This window comes from Triticum dicoccoides, chromosome 2B, assembly GCF_002162155.2.
Source record: "Triticum dicoccoides isolate Atlit2015 ecotype Zavitan chromosome 2B, WEW_v2.0, whole genome shotgun sequence".
Classification (NCBI taxonomy): Eukaryota; Viridiplantae; Streptophyta; class Magnoliopsida; order Poales; family Poaceae; genus Triticum; species Triticum dicoccoides.
In genome coordinates, this window is record NC_041383.1 from 733,444,061 (window position 1) to 733,464,449 (window position 20,389).

General features: G+C 43.8%; 5 protein-coding genes across 8 annotated transcripts in view; 2 read left to right on the forward strand and 3 right to left on the reverse strand.

Moving 5' to 3' along the window:
• The window catches only part of LOC119365947 (U3 small nucleolar ribonucleoprotein protein IMP3-like), a 1,962-nt gene extending 351 nt beyond the window's left edge, over positions 1 to 1,611 (forward strand). Inside the window, exons 2-4 of the mRNA XM_037631596.1 lie at positions 158 to 265; positions 965 to 1,039; positions 1,201 to 1,611. Of these exons, the coding sequence (XP_037487493.1) occupies positions 158 to 265; positions 965 to 1,039; positions 1,201 to 1,432 (415 nt within the window). The 3' untranslated portion in view covers positions 1,433 to 1,611. The remainder of the gene's footprint in view (positions 1 to 157; positions 266 to 964; positions 1,040 to 1,200) is intronic.
• Positions 1,612 to 2,374: 763 nt separating this feature from the next.
• Positions 2,375 to 9,105, reverse strand: LOC119365945 (putative disease resistance protein RGA1). Of its 2 annotated transcripts, none has more exons than XM_037631594.1 (4): positions 8,970 to 9,105; positions 5,812 to 6,860; positions 2,909 to 5,035; positions 2,375 to 2,823 (listed from the first exon to the last, which is right to left on the reverse strand). In XM_037631594.1, the coding sequence occupies exons 2-4, from the start codon at positions 6,847 to 6,849 to the stop codon at positions 2,776 to 2,778; spliced, it is 3,213 nt and encodes a 1,070-aa protein (XP_037487491.1). In that variant the 5' UTR covers positions 6,850 to 6,860; positions 8,970 to 9,105; the 3' UTR covers positions 2,375 to 2,775. The 2 variants fall into 2 exon arrangements, with proteins under 2 accessions (XP_037487491.1, XP_037487490.1); XM_037631593.1 differs by having other exon boundaries at positions 5,812 to 6,863.
• Positions 9,106 to 10,214: 1,109 nt separating this feature from the next.
• LOC119365950 lies at positions 10,215 to 12,727 on the reverse strand. Of its 2 annotated transcripts, none has more exons than XM_037631601.1 (5): positions 12,284 to 12,727; positions 12,120 to 12,196; positions 11,933 to 12,030; positions 10,614 to 10,797; positions 10,215 to 10,536 (listed from the first exon to the last, which is right to left on the reverse strand). In XM_037631601.1, the coding sequence occupies exons 1-4, from the start codon at positions 12,483 to 12,485 to the stop codon at positions 10,638 to 10,640; spliced, it is 537 nt and encodes a 178-aa protein (XP_037487498.1). In that variant the 5' UTR covers positions 12,486 to 12,727; the 3' UTR covers positions 10,215 to 10,536; positions 10,614 to 10,637. The 2 variants fall into 2 exon arrangements, with proteins under 2 accessions (XP_037487498.1, XP_037487497.1); XM_037631600.1 differs by having other exon boundaries at positions 10,215 to 10,516; positions 12,284 to 12,689.
• Positions 12,728 to 13,241: 514 nt separating this feature from the next.
• Positions 13,242 to 17,600, reverse strand: LOC119365948 (26S proteasome non-ATPase regulatory subunit 7 homolog A). The gene is made up of 10 exons (XM_037631597.1): positions 17,269 to 17,600; positions 16,930 to 17,022; positions 16,756 to 16,837; positions 15,767 to 15,863; positions 15,611 to 15,686; positions 15,200 to 15,258; positions 15,002 to 15,124; positions 13,943 to 14,000; positions 13,752 to 13,837; positions 13,242 to 13,603 (listed from the first exon to the last, which is right to left on the reverse strand). The coding sequence occupies exons 1-10, from the start codon at positions 17,453 to 17,455 to the stop codon at positions 13,532 to 13,534; spliced, it is 933 nt and encodes a 310-aa protein (XP_037487494.1). The 5' UTR covers positions 17,456 to 17,600; the 3' UTR covers positions 13,242 to 13,531.
• Positions 17,601 to 17,736: 136 nt separating this feature from the next.
• On the forward strand, positions 17,737 to 20,117 carry LOC119365949 (mediator of RNA polymerase II transcription subunit 7a-like). 2 transcript variants are annotated; one of them, XM_037631598.1, is made up of 6 exons: positions 17,737 to 17,871; positions 18,013 to 18,170; positions 18,253 to 18,322; positions 18,544 to 18,710; positions 18,796 to 18,869; positions 19,750 to 20,117. In XM_037631598.1, exons 2-6 carry the CDS (start codon positions 18,027 to 18,029, stop codon positions 19,832 to 19,834), a joined length of 540 nt encoding a protein of 179 aa, XP_037487495.1. In that variant the 5' UTR covers positions 17,737 to 17,871; positions 18,013 to 18,026; the 3' UTR covers positions 19,835 to 20,117. The 2 variants fall into 2 exon arrangements, with proteins under 2 accessions (XP_037487495.1, XP_037487496.1); XM_037631599.1 differs by having other exon boundaries at positions 17,752 to 17,871; positions 17,977 to 18,170.
• The last annotated feature ends 272 nt before the right edge of the window (positions 20,118 to 20,389 follow it).

Here is a 20,389-nt window from a genome sequence, read left to right on the forward strand (position 1 = left end):
TGCCCGTCAGACCCAGTTCGATCTCGCGGCTGGGATTTGCTGAGCGCGCCGATCGCCTCCCGGGATTTGCTGAGCGTGTTGGTTCAAGAAATCGTAGCGTTTGCTGGGCGGTGCCCTGTAACTAATCGATCCTGTGACTGTTGTGGTGTCGCGGCAGGTACAACGGGATTTGCTTGATGGCGCAGAAGCTCGTGAACATCATAAAGCAGATGGATCCGAGGGACCCTTTCAGAATCGAGATGACGGACATGCTCATCGATAAGCTGTAAGACGCCGCAGACCCTCGATGCATGTGTGATGCTGTATGCATTTGTTTGTTTGAAATTTTTACTGCATACTGTGAGGACTGTATATCCATCATGGGCCGCAACCTTGTGAGAATGCTCCAGGCTTATCTGCAATTGCCACTTTGATTGTTATTATAGAGTTAGAGATGTGTGAGGCTTTTGATGTGTGCTCTTGTCTATAAATTAAGGACCCTGGTAAGTACCGAACGTCATGTACGAGCACATGGCAACTCTGAACATTTTCGGCGGCATGTTTAGTGACGTGAGGATGGCAACTTTCGTGCTTGCGTGACTGGAATTGCCGTGTGTCACTGCACATTGTCATCCTTGCGTGACTGGAATTGCCATCAAAAAACGTCAGGGCCAGAGTGCCACGCACCTGCTGTGTGGCACTTATCATTTGAGTATATTAATTGTACTTTCGACATATGTTAGCACTACTTGATTATTTGCCCAGAATGCATAAACCTCTCTGAGATTATCGGTTTCTCGTTATAATCTTCTGCTTATGTCTGAGCATGCTCGTGTTGGTTGAGTAAGCCATCTTACCAGAATCATCTAAAACTATTTCCTTTTGGTTAAATCATGCAGTTCTTGCTTGCCACTTCCGCTTATTCCTTGCTACTTTCACTGGCCTACTCATTTGTCTAGTCTAAAGAAGTTTTCTTGAATTTCAGGTATAATATGGGTGTAATTCCAACAAAGAAGAGCTTGGTTAAATGTGAGAAACTTTCAGTGAGCGCCTTCGCCAGGTCTCTTTGTCTCTCTCCCGGGTTATAACATTCTTTGATCGCTGAATATAGTGCATTTTATTTGCCAGTTAATTTTAGAAAGTGTTTATTGCCAAGAATCACTCAATGACCTGTGTATGTGTCATATTTCACTTACCATATTGTTTGCAAAACTATTGTAGGCGGAGACTTGCAACAATTATGGTGAAGCTCAAGTTTGCTGAACACCTTAAAGAGGCCGTCACCTACATTGAACAGGGCCATGTGCGTGTAGGCCCAGAGACGGTCACCGATCCAGCCTTCCTTGTGACCAGGAACATGGAGGATTTCATCACCTGGGTGGATTCCTCAAAGATCAAGAAGAAGATCATGGAGTATAATGGTGCATTGGATGATTATGATGCCATGATTTAAAGATATGTTGTGATAGTAGAAATTTTGGGAACATCAGTGGTTCAGTGTAGCTACTCCTGTAATATTTTTTAAACCTGAATCTGAGGCTAAAATATGTCGAGGTAGTTATCTGTTGCAAAGCTTAACTGCTATAGAATGCAAATGCCATAATCAGTTCATACTTGTCCCCTTCCGCTTTCCCTTGCACATGCTGATACAGTATCATACATAAATTTTGATGTTCAGCTGAATATGTACAATGTGCGTTCTACTCTGCAAGTTGATTGAATTGCTTGTTGCTAACAAATTGTGCTCTGGTAAAAGCACGTTGTGTAATTCCCTGATCTTCCTGTCTATGAATTGTATATGTAGCTGGACTTCGGATGAATTGCTGATATGAAGTATCATAAGTTGTGATGCTGCTCTTTGACGAATGAAGAAGCAAATTTGGACAATAAGCTGGGAACCCAGGAATAAATTAACGCAAAAGACTAGCTAGTTTCTCCTATTTACTGCTTGGTTTTACAACAAACGTACAGGTGTATTGGCTAGGATGGCAGGGGATTGCTTAGCTCTCTATGGTTTGAAGGTGTACCCCCAGAATTAGCTCCATTTTTTCTTGATGATGCAGCTCTTATCACAAGTTAATAAAAGACGTTCCTTGATGTAAAGAAAAGTTACCACGGAGCTGACGAAACAAATCACTGGGAAATTCTTATCTCTGAATTACAGCAAGAGCAGTTTCCTTACAGCGATACAAAGAAGCAGCCTTGTTTTGTTGTTGTTGATGTACAGATGTAGCCTAAAATCAACTTGGTTTCATTGAACATGAACAGCCATATTGTTTCCTTTTTCTCTGAGTTTTTATGGTGTAAATTTTACAATCTGCTGCTGTCATGCATGATGTGAATACTGAATAATAGCACAGGTGCTCATCTATGTAGTTCGTTGGGTCGTACCAAATTGAAAGGTCAAATGTTTATTCATTCAAACTGAAAGTAAACGGGTGACGAGTGCAGTCTCATACTTCAACAACAACGAGTGACGTGCTCACGACCTCAATATAGCATCAGATCTTCATAAACACAATTTAATCATCGCATAACCGCAAGCCATTTTCTACACGACGCCTTTGTTCTCTTGACAGCAAATTAATCTTTCCGTCATCTTGGTTATGGAGCCCAACCACTGCAGTTGTTTCCCACGGATGCGTGCATGCGCACTGAATCGCTGGCACTTGAGGCGAGGAGGAAGAACTGGAGGTTGCATTTGGTTCCAACCTGGTAGCAACATACCGTGCTTATTTATTTCCCATGAGAATAGGTGCCAATTCCGTTGGATCAAATTCATGCTCTTCCTCTTCTCTATCCGCGGACAGTTTTTGCTCCTCTAAGCAAGCGCGGAAATGCAGGCTGCGGAATCGACGAGGTTAAGATGGAAACAGCAGGAAGAGATTAAAATTCAGATATATTAGGGAGTCTACATACTAATTATTACCTGCACATTTGTTTCAATGCTGAAAGGTTCCCTTGTGTACAACACGTGCCATTTCTTGTCATCCCAGCAATCACTGTCTGCATAAGCCTCAACGTGCTGGATATGGCTAAACTTGTCCCACTCGCTGCCAGATTTTCCTGCGGCCATGAAACCAAGTATCTCCAGACCGCAGTCCACCAGCAAATGGCTTGGATTTACAGTTTGAATGTACAAGGGGAGTCCCATCTTGCTGGGCGAGAGCCGGAATCTTTCACCGTAGCCGGGAACTGTCAGCACAAGTCTCCGTAGTGCACTCATTTCCTCTAGTGAGGTGAGCTCGGGGCATGACTTGATCTCAAGCTTTTGCAATTCAGGGAAATTGGAGATACTAATCAGCTTGGGTAAGTCATACAGGTCGAGCTCGACAACAGAAGCAAAGTTCTCTAGCGAATGGAGACGCCACATGCTCCACAAGGTCAACTTTTTCAAAGCCTTTGCATGTGAGGCAAGACCGGGAGGGATACACTTCAAATTACACCTTGTGAAAGTAAGCGCGTCCAAGACTGGCATAGCTTGCACTTCCTCCTCCCACTCCCACTCCTCCAATTCCACGAATTCTAATAAATCCATCTCACGCAGCCTCGGAAATGCAGTCACCATGTGGGATGAAGGATAGCAACGGTGGCTTTGGGGGCCCACAAATTCTGGCCCAATGCACTTGATCGCTGGAGCACGGTTGACTTGCAGGTAGTCCAGCAATGGGAGCTGACATAATCCATCAGGAAGTTGGATGCAACAAGCCAAATCTTCCATCACTAGTGTCCTCAAGCTATTGAGGGGCATTGTTGCTGTCGACATCATCCATCTTGGCAGGTGGCGCCCGATATATCCTTCAACGGAAATAATTTCTATGCACGGAGGAGGAGATAGCTCATTAAACACCTCCTCAATTACTCCTTGATTTTTCTTACACGCAATACTGGATAATAAGCGCATCCTAGAAAGATGCACTTTTTGATCAAGCCTAACCTTTGTGACAAATGAAGCATCAGATACATTCCCCAGGCCCACTAATCCAATGCCCCTAAGCTGGGAAAGAGGTCCAAGCTCTTCCAAGCTACACCAATCACCATCCATGTGTACTCGGAACCCAGATAGTGTCCTCAAATTTGTTAGAGCATGGAAACCCCTAGGAATACTATATATACCTGTGCCTTCAAGTTGAAGATATCTTAGTTCCGTTAACTTCACAATGCTATCAGGAAGTTTCACAAGATTCTCACAACCTTCAAGACTAATGTGTTGTAAGAACTTCATTTTGTGAATGTTCTCTGGCAAGCAATCTATATCAGCGCATCTATCCATTGACAAATACCTCAAGTGTTTGAGATGATACAGAGATTCAACCATTGTGGCGAACTCTGCAGACTCTACGTGTAGAGTCCGCAGACTTGGAAAGGTAACCAAGGAATCACCAGACTGAACCTTGAAGTTTCCAATTAACATTAACGATCTTAGAGATATTTGCTCTTGTAAACTTCTCCACTCAAATTCATCTGATTCCAATCCATTAGTCTCTATAGACAACCGGAGAAACCTTTGCAAATGAAGTTTACTATTAACAGTTTCTCCATTATGAGCTACTAGTGCTTCATTTCTTGTCATGAATTGAGCAAATGAACGAATAACATCATGCATCTTGCAAACATACTGACTGGCATATGATGTATCCGACTCTATAAGGTTCCTCAACCTCAGCTCTTTATGGTACTCAGTTCCTATTTCTTCCAATCTATCTAAGTCTCCATTAACAAATCCTTCACCAATCCACATGTCGACAAATTGTGTATCATCTAAAATCATCTTTTTAGGCTTAAGGGAGAAGTGCAGAAAGCATTGTTTTAAACAAGGGGACAAGTCCTCATAGCTAAGATATATTGCATGATTTAGCTCTTCTGGCATTTGATGTATTGACCATACAGCATCATTCAATACCTTCTCCCAATCATGCCGGGTTTTTTCCTTCTGGCATAGGAGTCCTCCCATCACTTTTATGGCAAGTGGTAACCCATCACATTTTTCTACAATTTGAAGTCCAATATCCTTCAGCATATCCACTGCAGGTTCGCTTTTCTCGGTCATGAGTACCTTCAAACAATTGAGAATTAATATGGAATAAACACATTAATTGAGAATTAATATGGAACACACTCACACACATTAATTGAGCACCTATAGTCCAGTCTACTGATAAATTAAGTTGTCAATCAAAAGCATCTGGATGGATCAATGTCCATGTCTTTTTATTTGACACATAAATGATCTAATTACCTAGCTAGTTACTCTCAACACAATCTACGAATCAGAGATAAACAACAGGCCAACAAGCATATGCATGTTCTCAGTAGTCTAGAATGACCAATTAGAAGATAGTCTAGTAGTTGTGGAGGTATTAAGAACTTTAAGGCGTACATACCATTAAAAGGCAGTGCTTACATTATGTGGTGATAATCAATATAAAAGTACTACGTACAAGCAGTTGGTGTGGACGCTTGGTCTATGTGCCTATTCATAACGAACACTAGTGTACTAGTAGTAATGTTAATCAAACAACAGTTGTCATATACAGTGACGCACCAAAAAGATGAAGCACGTACTTAAGGCAGTAAGCACCAAGAGTACAACAAAAAATATTGCCACTTCCCATGTTAATAGGGATGCAAATTGGAACCTAAAGGGTACCCTCCGACCCTCCTTGGTTCAACTAAATGAACTAAATTTTCAGAATTCATATCATTTGTTCATTTGGTAGACTAAGGAGGGCCGGAGGGTACCCTAAAGGTACCAAATTTGCATCCCCACGTGTCAATAAATGAACGTATTACTTGAGATAGAACGGAGGCTACCAGTAGTTATGTGCTCACCTGCTTCGTGAGCAATGACCAGCCATCTTTGGGCCCTAATTTGTTGATGCGGTGGTATGGATTTACTGCTTTCATGCCTCGGGCAACAGTTTCATGTCTTGTGGTGACGAGGACTCGGCTACCCGGGGCACTGTGGCTAATGGGAGCCTTAAGCAAGTTCGTCCATTCATAGGTGCCCCACATGTCATCCAACACAAGAAATAGCTTCTTATCTTTGATAGCACTTGCAAGAGCCGGCACGAGCAAAGTTTTGTCTTGAGACCCACCCCCAGGTCCTGGCAAATTTCCTTCGGCGGTAGTGATGGCTGTCCTCAATAAGTCAACCTCGCTGAATTCTTGTGTGATACTTAACCATATTTTCTTGGTGAACTTGCCTTGTATTGCTTCGTCGTTAAAGATCTTCTTGCTAAGGGTGGTCTTACCAATCCCGCCAACACCAACGATGGCGAACACCATGATGCTATCACTCGTGTCAATGACTTCCTTCGTGAGCAGCTGAACAAGCGATCTCGTGTCATCTTCGATCTTCTCCCCAACCACGCCCGACCGCTCCAACAATGGATTCGTCTTGCGGTCAATACCATGAGATCGATTTGTCTTCTGGTCCTGGTAGACTTCAAGCTTGATGAAATTGAAACTACGACCCCTCTTGCAGATGTTATCCAACTTCTTGTTCAGTGCCTTAATGCGGCTGCCGATGTCGTGTACATGGAGGGGATTCTGAATGCACAAGAACATGGGGTTAAGACACCCCATGTCCTTGGATGGACCTTGCTCCATGGCCTTGAGCTGACACAGATCGATGATGTCGGTAGCGTGATACATGGCATGCTTCAATTGCTCCACCCACCCCCGAACACTCTCGTCGGTGATGTTTCTCCTATCGGCATCAGCAAGGAAATTCTGGAGGTCCCCAAGCTTGATGGTTAGATCGTCGATCGCGCTGGAGACCCCGATCAGCATGGCCACCTCTTCTCTAGCCATGTCGGCGAGCATCTTGGTAACGTAAGATGCCAAGGCATTCAGAACCCCTGTCATCGCTTGAGCTGCTGCTGAAAACATGCAGTCGAACAAAATTAGTCGTCTTTATTACTACCTTGTACATCAACGACCCCATGCTCAAAGATTGGTTCATAGTCGCCAGCCACCACAGAAAAAAGGAGAGGATAATCTAGAGACAAGCAAAAAAAAGGAAAAAATGAGCTTGCAAACAAGAAGACAATGCTACACACACAAAATCCGACCATGAATGTCGCAGTGGTCACTCGAAATAAAACCGAATAGTTTAGTTAAAAAAGTAATAATCTACGATGATACACTACAAGGCTAGAATTGTCTAGTTGAGCTGATATCAATCACCTTGAATCAAATGGAGAGATCAGAGCTTAGAGCAACTAGCTCGTAGAACGGCAGAGGATGGGGCTTTCAGCTTTGCATTTACGGTGGGATTTAGATACAAAATATATGTTTGAAAGACAGATAGTAGATGGGTCTAGCTAAGGCTCAGTCGGCTGACGTCATGTACATTGATTTTTGCCTGTTTCGGTCACCCCTTGTCGCAGGTTGTGTTTTTCCTTTCCGGGCTTTGGTTGTGGGCTCTCTTTGTCTTTATGAGTTGTCTTTTGAGGTGTGGTTGTGGGCTTTACTGTTTTGGGCTTGGCTTGTCCCTGTGAGGCTGTGACTCACTTTTTGCATATTTTTTCATTTTTATTATGTGAAAAAAAAAGATTACAACCAAATATAACACAACCAGAAAATGAAAAGGATATGATATGACAGAAAAAAGAAAACGAAAAAGATATAATATGACATGATAACTCTGGGCTTATTTCTATAACTTTTTTTTATTTTTCTATTTTTCTATTTTCTCTGGACAGAAAAGGCCAGTGCCTAGTCGACGGCTAAAGCGTGCCGATAATGTCAAGAGAGGTCGGGGTAGACCGAACTTGACATGGGAGGAGTCTGTAAAGAGGGATCTGAAGGACTGGAGTATCGACAGAGAACTAGCCATGGACAGGGGTGCGTGGAAGCTTGCTATCCATGTGCCAGAACCATGAGTTGGTTGCGAGATCTTATGGGTTTCACCTCGAGCCTACCCCAACTTGTGTGGGACTAAAGGCTTTGTTGTTGTTGTTGAAAGAACCCCCACACTAGTTGGGCTTAACCCCTCTTTAGATTTTGAGATAAATGGGATGGAAAAAGGAAGGACGTAAAAGTGTGAAAAGAATCCCCTTCCTCTGTTCTTTATCAGCAGTACCCACGCAAAACCCCTACCCCAACTCGACGAGTAAACCACATGTGCCCTCCCCGCTTCCTCCCATCTGAAACCTCTAAAAATTGTAATTTCAGACCATGCAAGAACGAGATAAATACAAAACTTCCTCGTTTGGGAGCTGAAGAATTCTAAACATCAGCAAAACTCCAAGCAAGTACTAAAGCCAAAAAAAAAAAAAAAATCTGATGAATGGAACAAGAGACAAACAGAATTCGCTGAAATGGCATTTGCAATTCAGATAGATACAAACAGAAGTGCGTAACGAAAAAAACGAGAATATGGTTTTGTCCTTTACAAACTAGCTGCACATAACGTAAGGAGTGCAGAAATATATCTGTGGGAACTAGCTGGGACAAACCGTACAAATTTGTTGAAACAAGAGTTTCAGATTTCTAACAAGTCACAGAAAATGTTTAAACACGAGCCATGGGAATCCGCAGGAATGATGTAGGATATTCAAAGAGCGGGGGTGCTTTTCTGCTTCCTCTGATTTTTCTAGCAGGAAGAGGTGCAGGGGTGTTAGCTACTAGTATCTGAATCTAAGTCCCTCTAGTAATGGAACAAGTTACAAGAGGGTGTTCACTGTTGAGCTCTGAAAACCAGAGAGCTGAAACCCGAACGGAACGTCACAGCCGAGCAGAGCACATCAGAGATCAGCTTGCAAGCTAGCTGAAAAAGTCGTCGGGTCATTTGCTGCTCCTATCTTGGTCGATTCGAAAGCTAGCACACCTCTACCAGCACCCCCGTCCCTCATAGATGGGGTATGGGGCAAATTGGCTGCTACTAGAACCCTAGAAATTTCACGGCATGCATGCGGATTGGGCGCGAACAGGAAGAAAACATGGTCGCTGACCGCTGTTCTTCAGTCGGTTGGGTGACTCACCCGCTTCGCAGGGCCCGAAGAAGCGGGCGACGCGTCGCCGTGGCTGGGGATATCGACGCCGGTGACTCTGCGTCGGAACCGCCGCTTTTCCCCCGTGATTCCCCTCCCTCTGTCTTCTCCGCTCCCTCTCTGCCTGTCTCTGTTTCGAAACAGTGACACCTGGGCGAGGGGAACGCTGGAAGTGGGAGAGGAGAGATGGATAGAGAGCGGGGCCCACATTCCAGTGGAAAAGGCCAAAAGGCAAAATCGAAAAATTACATCCCTTTTTATTCATTTTGATGACAAGTATTTTCGGACGGAGGGAGTACTACTCTCTTTTCCACGGAATGACTATGATTGTCTATTTTTCTTTTTGCGAGAAGACTACTCCCTCCGTTCCTAAATAGTATAAGTCTTTGTAGGGATTTCATTAGGTGGACTACATACGAAGCAAAATGAATGAATTTAAACTTAAAATGCATCTATATACATCTGTATGTGGTTCATAGTGGAATCTCTACGAAGACTTACATTTAGGAACAGAGGAAGTATATGATTGTCGATAATCCACTTCTGAGCCCACACTAGGCTCATCTGCACCCGCACTGAAAAAAAATTCAAATGCTAGAAAAATTCAAAAAATTCAAAAAAATGCATCGTAGATAATTTGATGCTTGAAGTCCGCTTCAATTTTTAAATCATTTGGGTATCCGAGCAGCTCTCGGCAAAAGAGACGAATTCGGGCTCTGTAAAAAAGTTTACTGTTCATGCACTGTTTTGACCCGATTTGCCTTTTTTTGCTGAGAGCAACTCACATGTCCAAATGACCTGAAAATTGGAGCAGATCTCACGCAATAAATTTTCTATCATGCAAATTGTTTTCGGAATTTTTTGAATTGTTTTGTGATTTTTTTCTGACCAGGTGCGGATGAGCCTGGGCACCGAAATGCTGCACTCTATGATTGTCTGATACAGTACTATATTCTTTAAAAAAAACACCTCGGTTGCAATTAATTTTCGAAAACGCATCAATTTGTCCAGTTGTTTTTCAGTCTTGGGATCTTGATTTCAGTTTGAGATGTCATGAAACACATGCAACTTGTGCAATTAATTTGAGATGTCACTCGTATGCCTTATGCCTAACTAAATTAAGCAGAAAATCTGCCTTAAATGAGACTAGAAATCCCTGTAAAATCAACTAGACGTGCATAACAAATGTTTCAGTGCAGCAGAATTTCCAGTAAAGTTCCAGAATAGCCGGGCAGCGAAAACAGAAAGCTGTGAATGCCTCAAACAATATGGGGGAAAAGCCCGCACAAGAATACATAAAAGATATAGTACATGGACTTCAATTCAAGATCACGGCCAAGTTCACATCAGCTTACATGTCAGTGCACAGCCAACAAACAGCTGCTATGTTGCTATCAGCAGATGCAGCGTGCTGCCTCAAAATTCCTAGACTCCAAAATTTGATTACTACACATACAGGCACTCCAATGGCACGCTGCGGAGATTGCTACATCCAGCCAGAAGTCACAATGAACACCCATCGCATGCATCTGAAACTTCTGCGAAATAATTTTGAAGCCTGGGTCATTCAACTGGAAAAATGAGTTCTGAATTAAGCCAGATATCAATTTTGATACAGCTGCTTCCAGCCCTTACCTAATATGCCGTCAGCAACATCAACTATGAATCCTGAGGTTCTGAATCATCTGGTAACGTTTGAGATTCTCTACTGCATTTCGATTCCTGCATCTCCACCTCAACAGCAATCACTTCTTTTGACTTTCCGTTCTCTGTCTCCATCCTTCTTACCTTCTCTTTTTGTATGGCACGTAACTCGTACCTGTAAGAAGAGAACATGTTTTTAAAATGTCTGTCAATAACCCATGGCAGATTGGTAGGACAGAATTAGAGTATTATATAGCAGCTGGAGCTAAAGCCTATATGACCACAGCAGATCACTCCATCTCGGTTCTCAAGCCTCGGTGGCTACTGAGAAGAGTACTAGGTGGTAGTAAATTCTGCACACGGTTGCAGAAGAACCACCGTATAAATGTTGGTCTACCATAGTAGTACATGATAGTCAATAATGTTAGTCTGAATTATGCAAGTCCCACCTTATATTTTGGCTGCGTCCCACGAGAACACTACAAGGTAGCTGCAGTAGTTCAGAGTCTAATCTTGAATCACATAACAAATACATCTCCAAAACTAACCAAGGATGGTGAATTCTTCTTTCAGCCAGGTTATTTATACATTGAACATATCTACTCAATGAAATCTTTCAGGAAGTAGAAGTTAGTGGAGTACAGCAAGGAACAATCACCTCCATGGCTGCCACATTCCAGGTTTATAAGGTTGGCGTGTATAAAGAAAAACTTTAAACATTATTCTGATCAACAAAATATTATTTATATGCCACAACATATATCACTGGATTTACATTTAAAAGAAGTTTCCAATGGTATACTTTTGCGACATTAAATTAACGGTTAGAGTTTTCCTTAAATTATGTGCGGGCCTTATAAGCCTGAACAGAGGTATTATTAAGATATACTGGTGTGATACCAGAAACTTTATATAGCCAACAGCACTAGTACTATATCTATCTCTATTGGAAGCATTACGCCTCATGGATAGTTCAGCAAACAGAGACCACACTTTACATGATGGTGTCCCCTTTTTGCTGAACTTTTACAAAAACGGGTACTCATATTTGAAATAATTTTTCATCTTCAGATGCCAATCCCTTTTGCTGGATGTTTATAATATATACTACAAGACATCACAACGGTACACATGCAACTGGGACCATCATGTTTAGATACGAATATAGTTTGCTGGGTATTAAGGAACAGCATGGACTAGAATTCCTAACTGAAGACTCACAAAATCAACACCACCATGAAGCTAATTGAGCACTTGGACTGAAACAATGCACTTGCACATGGGCGAAAGCTAATGAGGCAAGAGCTTACGGCAAGATGTAGGTCCTGGCGAGCAGGAAGTAGATTGTCCAGAACTGCTTGTCCTTCATGTGGCGTGGGCACAAATCATAGCGGACCTTAGCGAGTTCCTGCAGGGATCAAACATTATTACAGTTTGAGACCTGAGAGCCATCTCTCTCTTGGGCGAAGCGGAGGACGAGATCCGCGGGGGGCCTACCTTGGCTCTGGCGAGCACGAGGACGGCGTGCCGCTGCTGCCAGTCCGAGAGCTCTCCCGCCGCCTCCGCCGAGGCCCCTGCGAGACAACATGGCGCATCACCGTCAGTAATCGAGACTGAACTAGCAGGGGAGCGGAATCGAGAGGGGAGGAGGGAGGGGGTGCCTTGGTGGAGCTGGAGGGCGGAGGACTTGAAGGCGTCGGGGGAGAGCGTCCGGAGGAAGTCGAGGAGCTGCGGCGTGACGCCGAGCTCCTCCGCGTCCTCCTCCTTCCCCTCCGCGGCGGAGGGTTTGCTTGGGCCGGCTCCGCCGCTGGCGCCGGCGGCGGCTCGGCGGCGGAACGGCCATGTGAAAGAGGGGAAGGCCATCGACTGGTGGGCAGGTGGGCAGGTGGGCCGGCGATGGCGATCTGATGGACACGAGCGAGATTCGTCGACGAGCTCTCTGGGCCGATCGCTCGACGCGCGGGCACGGAATCGGAATCGATCACGAGGGTTGGGGGGTTGGCACGGCGAGAGAGGAACACAAGGACACGGCGGAGGAGGCTGAGTTGAGTGCTACTGTGCGCGTTCCCATCTTTAAAACTTCAGTTGAAGCTTTTTTTTATCCGTATATATTTTTTATTTCAGCAGCAAATTCAAATTCCAATTCCAATTCGGTTTCGACAGTGGAGTAGATAACAAATTCAAGCCTGGAACTAATCTGGAGATAGCAAGGCTTCAGAAGTTTGAATATGAACTACTTCCTCCGTTGACAAATATAAGCTGTTCTTCTAGTAACTTTTTTCCTAAATCAGATGTATATAGACATGTTTTACTGTGTTTTGTTCATTTATTTCAGTCCGTCTAAATCTCCACATCTTATATTTGTGGACAAAGGGAGTACCTCACAGCCATCTATCAGGTGATTTCCTGTATCTTGCTGTTGTTGGTTGCCTTTTCTGTGCTAAAGCAATCAATCAAATTTCAACTGTACAAGTACGTTCTTTCGTTTGTTGTTTGATTGCCTTATCAGTACCAAGCTATGTCAAAATTTTACCAAGGAAATCGACTCAATGTTCCATCTATCCAAAGTGTGTAACCTCTGAGCCTGACGACTCTACCAAAGTAGACAACATTGTAAACTGGCAGTGATGTTTCTAATGAAGCATACATTTACTAAGATAATCCGCATCACAAACCATGACGCGGCAGATGAAACAGTATAAGATCTAGATTATAAACCTCAAAAAGACCTAGAGCTCACAGAATGTAAGGTTTTGTCGTTGACCTCATCGTACATGAAGTAAACATCAAAATGTAAATTGAAGGTCAAGACACTTGGTACAAATGAGACAATGCTAACATGTCACAGTTTCTTTGCCCCAATGCTGGGTCATAGATCGCTATCCCCATCTTGAGGCAAACAAGGACATTCAGCTCCCTGCTGCAGTAGGTACGGCGGCTGGCTTCAAATCCTCGGCCTTCTCATGTTCCTTGTTTAGCATCTGCAAGGAATCACATAAAAGATTACATACTTGTCGCAAAATTTGCAGAAAGAAGGGTATAACTTCATAAGATCAACATGAAGACACCAATATAGCTAAGGATGGAAGAATTGGTAACAGCTTAAACTAGCGGACAGAAACAACTTACCTTGTTGTTGATCAAATTGTGGAGAGCAATGACACTCCGGATAAGAGAAGACAGGTATATGACCAGCATCATATCATTTGTTTTCACTGCATGAAAAGATAGATAATAAAGTTGCTGCAATAAGCAAACCCAGAAAATGAAAGGGGAAAACAAGCCGGTTATGGTAAACTGATGGCGACATGCTTGATTACCTGCAAAGGCTTTAATGAGCTCATTTACGTTGAGATTGGGGAGCAGATTAAACACATCCTGCAAAAAAAACAGAACAAGTATATTACACTTCCATGAGTGAAAATGTAGAACTGCTTCAGTAACAGAACTTGGGACGAATTTTGAATTGTTCTCAACTCATAATCGCTAAAAATATCAAGCATTATCTCGTGTGTTAAGGCATGCATATATCATCAATTATCATGTTTTTCTTATCCTACTGTGGACCTAATAAGTGGTGAAGCTACAATATGATCAAACAAATTACTGTTCTGAGGACAGAAAAACAGACATATATAAAGCATGATTTAACCACCCAAAATATAGTATATCCCAAAACCAAAGTGATGTATTGATGGCTCTAAAGCACCCTTCGCATCCTATCTGCCTCAACTTATGGCGGAAACTGCTGGTGATAAAACACGCACTAAGGCCTCTCTCATTGCATGGGTGCTTAGCTTCTTGTTACTAAGCTTCATTTAATTAGTTGTGGACGAGTTTGTCTTTTTTGTGGAAAATTGAGTTTTCACCTAGGTATGCGCATCTAGCATCGTTTCTTCCTGGGGTAACCAAACTCTTCTCTCTTCTTAATTATCTTGCCACATAAAAAAAAATTCCCTACTTGGCAGCCATAGCAGTAGCACCTGTACAAGGTGCCCAGAAGGGCCTAGGAGTACGTATCTTTCAACCACTCACTGGTTGCACAACTTTCACATATTCCTAAGGGAAAACATCAATCGCTAAAAAGCATCACAATTTTTCTTCCGGAGAGTACTCGAGCATCACATTTTTCTTCCTGAGAGTACTAAAGCATCACAATTTTCTTCCGGAGACTACAGCAATTAACTAGTTCATCCCAGACAACCTTTAAGAATAGAGGTGTACATTTAAAACATTTAAGGTTCATGGGGGCAACAGAACCTTCCTGGTGAGGATCAAGTATAATAGAAATTACTGAGACACAAACAGAAGAAAAGATCGAATGCAACTCCCCAAAAGAAGTGGCTAACATAACATATAACAAATAGCGAGAGCCAAACCTGCAAGTGGTACAGAATCTCGTGGTTCAGTGGGAGCTTCCCTTCAATTACAAGATCTAGATAACCCCGGATCTCCGTAAGCCTCGCATCGAGTCCCTTCAGGGCTGCAAGCTTGCTGCTGACCTACATTGGCAAATGAAAATTAGGGGCACAAGCTGCAAACTGTATCCACCCATCTTAATTCTTATGAAACATTACCTCTGTGGCAAGTGTGCTTATTGTTGTGTCTTTCACATCCCTCAGAAGGTGCTCAACTCCTGAAGAGAGCATAAAGCATACATCAGCTAAAATTATGAAGTGAACCCAAAACCTCTCAAACAAAATTATATTTCTTGGATTGTTCCAAAAATCAGCCAGTTAATCGGCATCTCGGTCAGTTAATCGCTACTCAGTGGGTCACCAAATAGCCGATTAACTGGAAAATTCGCCTATTTATCCCTACTCAGCACCCGACCGATATGGTACCAGTTACAGATATACTGAACATTGATTTCTTGCAGAAAGTGACCTAGCCTATCAGAAAGTGTGACTGAACTATTGAATGTATAACTTGAAAGTGCCAAACATGATGCCCGTTCCTCATGCAATTTCAAACAGACTAGTTCTTACCAATTTCCTCGACTTCATGGGCCGCAATTTCTGATGGCACGTGGACGAACACCTTCTGACTTTTCTGAGTAGCATTCTGTGAAGGAAAACCATATCATATTAGTGAAGCCGAATAAGCAAATATCAAATCTCTAACATCTTAGACCATACACCCACCTCTTTAACCTCTTCTACAGCATAATATGCTTTGGTGGGTATTCCCAACTCCTTGGGTTGAACATCAATAATCACCAGGACAGGATTAGGAACATAGCTGCACAATGTGAAGAAAAAGAATTAAAATTAACTGCATAAGAGTAAGCGCCTAACAAGGGAATTCAATAATCACCCATAGAAAAAGCGATACTTCCATCACTAAACCCAGTCACCACCATCAACACCCCCCAAAGAACGCAAAGTATGTATGTACGGTAATTTTAACACTGTTCTTTTATCTTCCGGTATCATATAAAGGTGCAACCATGTCACTAAAGTCATGAGTCGGTTCAAGCAAACAAGTTCATTAAACATTAGATTGTTTTACTGATGGAGGGAGAGGAATTACAGTAGCAGACCAATCCAACGTAAATATCATCAGGCTGACTGTTTACTGTAATGCCTAAGATTGCCAATCCTTTCATAACTAACACCATATATCAGGACATCTAAAGAACACACTCTACATAAGGCCATCAGAACTTTTCCATTGCTCTGGACAGTAGCAGAACTGAAGGAAAAATAAAAACTAGCTATGCATTTTGGGAGCTTTGCGACTATTTGTACTCCCTCTGTAAAGAAGTTTAGATAAATATAAGAGCATTTAGAGAAGTACGACAAAGTTTTGTGCTAAATGCTCTTATATTTCTCTAAACGCTCTTATACTTTTTTACAGAGGAGTACAACAAAGTTTTGTGCACAGGCGATATTTCTCCAGCCACATGTGGAACTAGAAGCACAAAATCAAACAGCAACTGAACCCAAACTAGATTATGACTGAATGGTAAATACTTCATAGAGACAGCTAGCCTCCTTGAAGAGTTCACGCTTGCATTCCAACATTGGTCCTTATGTATAAGTTGCAAGTAATTGTACCAAATAATTGTGTACAAACTGAGAAGAGCTTCTGAATTACTGCAAGGATAAATGGTTGTAGAGCAGAATCATACTTGGTAAACAATGCATGAACATCCAAGTCGTTCTCCTTTAGTTTTGGACCAGTGCTGTACCAGCCAACAACATGCTCCTTGGCTGCATCAGAAACAGCTCATCAGTATTCAACAGAAAAAACTACACATGGCAAGTCCAAGCATATCTAATCTAAAAATTCTAAAACAGCATACCGTTGATCCTCTTGAACATGGAGAACATAGACTCGTGGTAATTATGGTCGAGGAACCAGATCCTCGGGTCCTTGTCATCCTCCTCAAACGGCACTGCAAGATCACACGCCGCCGCAATTCACAAATTCAGCAAACCGCCACCGTAAAACAGCTCTACAGATCTAATCACGCAAGGGTTTCACGCCAGCGGATCTAACAGCAGCTACGGCCAGGGCGGGTTCCGCGAACCCTAGGCCCCGCCAGAGGCGCAGATCCCCCGGAAACAGGCGGGGCGGACCCGGACGGCGCAAACCCTAGAAGGGCAGAGACGGACGGGCGGGGGTTCGCTCGTTCGCTTACCGGCGTAGGAGTTGGTGACGTCGACGACGCCGCGGGAGGAGGTGCCGAGGAGCACGCCGACGACGCGCTTCCTGGTGTCGCGGGCGACGCGGTTGTAGTGGTCGACGATGCTGAGCAGCACCAGCGGATGGACCACCACCTTCTCCAGCGTCCGCCCCGAGAGCTGCGCCGCCTTCACCACGTCCATCGCCCCCCTCTCTCCTCGGCGCGAAACCCTAGCGTGCGCGGCGGCGGATCTGCGGCGTACGGCTGCGGTTGGGTGTCTGCTGCTCCTCTCTGCTGCTGCTGCGACGGCCGCGTTTGTGCTTTGCTTCCCCTCTTTTTCTTCCTTTCTGGCGGAGGCGGAAGGCGAGGGGCTCTTTTAAAATTAGTAGGTTCTGTCGAGGGGGTGAGGCTGAAGACCCCACCGGCCTCTCCTGCGCCGCCCGATCGCTCGTGGACGGTTCAGATCGAACCTTGTGGATCCTGGCCCAACACCACCGTCCCAACCAAGGTCAGTCGCCTCCCGCATCGGCCTCGTCTCGTCTTCCGTCTCCGCCCGCTCGCCTCCGCCCGCCGACCGGCCTCGCCGGCGGCCGTGCGTCCCCGTGGTCGTCCCTCGAGGTACGAGTCTGTATGGCTTGCAAGTTCTCATGCCTACTGCGCCTCTTCCCCCCGTTCCCAGCCCTGCCATCTCACTCAATTTCTCCGATTCAAATGTAACCCTAGTTCCTCTCGGTTTCCGTCTCGATTTATTGGGCGCAGAAGAGTAAGGCGAGATGGCAATGGCGACGTCGTCGGCGTACCCTCCGCCTCCTCCGTTCTACCGGCTGTACAAGGACTTCGAGCAGGACCCCTCGTCTGCGCCGGAGCCTCCACCGCCGATCGAGGGGTCGTACCAGCTCTTCGGCGCCACCTACACAGTATGCTGCTTATCTCGTTCGTCTCCGTTGTGTGCCATTGCTTGTGTCGAACTGACTGTGGCTTTGCCTATCTGATCTCCAGACAGATGTGGTGCTGCCAAGTCTGGAGGATCAAGGTGTTCGCCAGCTTTATCCCAAGGGCCCAGATATCGGTGTGTCTCATTCTTCTCAGCGTGTATTTGGTTATCTACTGATGTACAATGTACCGCAAATGGTTACTTTGTGATCTGTTAAATGATTAGGGATGCCGTCGAAAATTCACTTGCAATTTTGATTAGCTGAAGTTATTGTTTATTGTTAGTACCTCGAATGCAGAGTAGCTGTTTCTGTTACTTGTGGGCCCGATGTTTGCTAAAAACTGCTTAACCTTCAGACTTCAAGAAGGAGCTAAGGACACTCAACAGAGAGCTTCAACTCCATATCTTGGAGCTAGCGGATATTTTAGTGGAGAGGCCATCTCAGTATGCCCGCAGGGTTGAAGACATTTCACTTATTTTCAAGAACTTGCACCATCTTCTTAATTCCCTACGACCACACCAGGTATGAGCTACAGTTTATATTTCACGTGGTGAATTTATTTCCGCAATTCACTACCATAACTCATTTTAATTTTGATTTTATTTAGGCAAGAGCGACATTGATTCACCTCCTTGAGAGCCAAATACAGCGCCGTAAGCAAGCAATTGAGGATATAAAACAGTGAGTAACTAAACTTTCTTCAGCTTGACTTGGCCGGTAAATCAGCATACCGTTGATCTTCCATTCGACATGATTCATAGTCAAGGATGCACATCTAGCTCTGCGTCAGTACCTCTTTACAGAATACAAATGTATTATCATTAGCTTTATTAGATTACCTGGTCCCTAGAAATACTGTACTGTACACTGAAACAACCATCATATATTTGTACACTTGTAATTAAGTCAAGGGAGATGTATTGTGTTAATAATCATGCTAGTCTCCAATCATCATGTTATTCTATCATCCATCCATGTATTAGAAGCACAAAATACTTAACCAGGAAGGCCCTTGTGGTTTTTATGATATTCGTTTTTTGTGTCGCTCATACACTAATTGCATGTCTGAGGTAGAGAAAGCTCAGGTTATAGCTAGCTGCTGCAGTTTGGGAGACCAAAAGTTGCTCCCAGCTATAACTTGCTGCTGCAGTTTGAACTATTTAATATAGTTCAAAACTTGGTAACTGATGATGTTGTTGATATCAAATCAAGTACTCCCTCCTTCCAAAAATACTTGTCGGAGAAATGAGTGTACCTAGATGTATTTTAGTTCTAGATACACCCATTTTTATCCATTTCTCCGACAAGTATTTCCGGACGGAGTGAGTATGTTTGATTGATTTGTAAAGAGCACATGCTGTATGCAGCATTGGTTTGCCACTCTTATACAGTATTTGTGAGCAGGCACTGTATGGTATGGTACATGTGTGTTTGTTTGGATCTTCTAACCTGTAATGTTCTTTTAATGAGTGATGATAATTATGGCATTAATTCACCTGATACTATTGTAACTAGGCTATTTTAACAGCCTTATTAAGTATTTTCTTTCTATTAATTTCAGGAGGAGAGAGGAGGCACAAAGGCTGCTTGGGGAATCACTGGTTATTATTGAGGGAAGCCAGCAGCAGGTTATGACTCCAATGTGAAGGCCTCTAATATCCTGGGTTTCAGGTTATGACTCCAGTGTGAAGGCCTCTGATATCCTGGGTTTCCTGGTGCCAAGTTGGCTGGATTAAGATGAAAGTATTGGCGTGAGGTGAATGCATTCTGCTGTTTGCTCGTAGAAATAGCCTAGTGACAATTATGAGAAATTTCTAGCTTTCAAAGATGAATTATGCATCTGCGTGTGCTGTGAAGCTTTTAAGCACTGAACCTGGTCAGCTCGATGTTGGATACTTCCATTGTAATGTTTAGAATCTTTTGTTTTCACTTCCATGTTTTCAACCGGAACGCAGCTGTAGCATGCTCCAGGCATCCAAACTGGCAGCATGTTTACGAGTCGCTGGATCACAATGATAGGTGTCGAGGACTTAGGATAGAGTTTGCTATGCCATCCCCAGCCCTGTTCCAAAAGGCAACTTTTGCCGCTCCCCTTCCCCCTCACCCAAGGGTGTGTGCTTTCCGTTTGCCACATGCCCACACCCATCCGCGCTGCCCCTCTTCCCCATCCGTTTAACCCCCCTTGCATCAACATAGGGTTC

What these genes read in the sequence shown, in the direction of transcription:
- LOC119365945 (XM_037631594.1), bottom strand. Translation starts at nt 6,849, where the DNA reads ATGACAGGGGTTCTGAATGCCTTGGCATCTTACGTTACCAAGATGCTC. An exon ending in GGTCATTGCTCACGAAGCAG is followed by an intron (nt 5,036 to 5,811) that starts GTGAGCACATAA and finishes AATTGTTTGAAG; the next exon opens with GTACTCATGACCGAGAAAAG. An exon ending in GCATTGAAACAAATGTGCAG is followed by an intron (nt 2,824 to 2,908) that starts GTAATAATTAGT and finishes TCGATTCCGCAG; the next exon opens with CCTGCATTTCCGCGCTTGCT.
- LOC119365950 (XM_037631601.1), bottom strand. Translation starts at nt 12,485, where the DNA reads ATGGCCTTCCCCTCTTTCACATGGCCGTTCCGCCGCCGAGCCGCCGCC. An exon ending in CGCCCTCCAGCTCCACCAAG is followed by an intron (nt 12,197 to 12,283) that starts GCACCCCCTCCC and finishes GTTGTCTCGCAG; the next exon opens with GGGCCTCGGCGGAGGCGGCG. An exon ending in TCGTGCTCGCCAGAGCCAAG is followed by an intron (nt 12,031 to 12,119) that starts GTAGGCCCCCCG and finishes TGATCCCTGCAG; the next exon opens with GAACTCGCTAAGGTCCGCTA.
- LOC119365948 (XM_037631597.1), bottom strand. Translation starts at nt 17,455, where the DNA reads ATGGACGTGGTGAAGGCGGCGCAGCTCTCGGGGCGGACGCTGGAGAAG. An exon ending in CTGTAGAAGAGGTTAAAGAG is followed by an intron (nt 15,687 to 15,766) that starts GTGGGTGTATGG and finishes TTTCCTTCACAG; the next exon opens with AATGCTACTCAGAAAAGTCA. An exon ending in CCATGAAGTCGAGGAAATTG is followed by an intron (nt 15,259 to 15,610) that starts GTAAGAACTAGT and finishes TGCTCTCTTCAG; the next exon opens with GAGTTGAGCACCTTCTGAGG.
- LOC119365949 (XM_037631598.1), top strand. Translation starts at nt 18,027, where the DNA reads ATGGCAATGGCGACGTCGTCGGCGTACCCTCCGCCTCCTCCGTTCTAC. An exon ending in ATTCCCTACGACCACACCAG is followed by an intron (nt 18,711 to 18,795) that starts GTATGAGCTACA and finishes GATTTTATTTAG; the next exon opens with GCAAGAGCGACATTGATTCA. An exon ending in GCAATTGAGGATATAAAACA is followed by an intron (nt 18,870 to 19,749) that starts GTGAGTAACTAA and finishes TATTAATTTCAG; the next exon opens with GAGGAGAGAGGAGGCACAAA.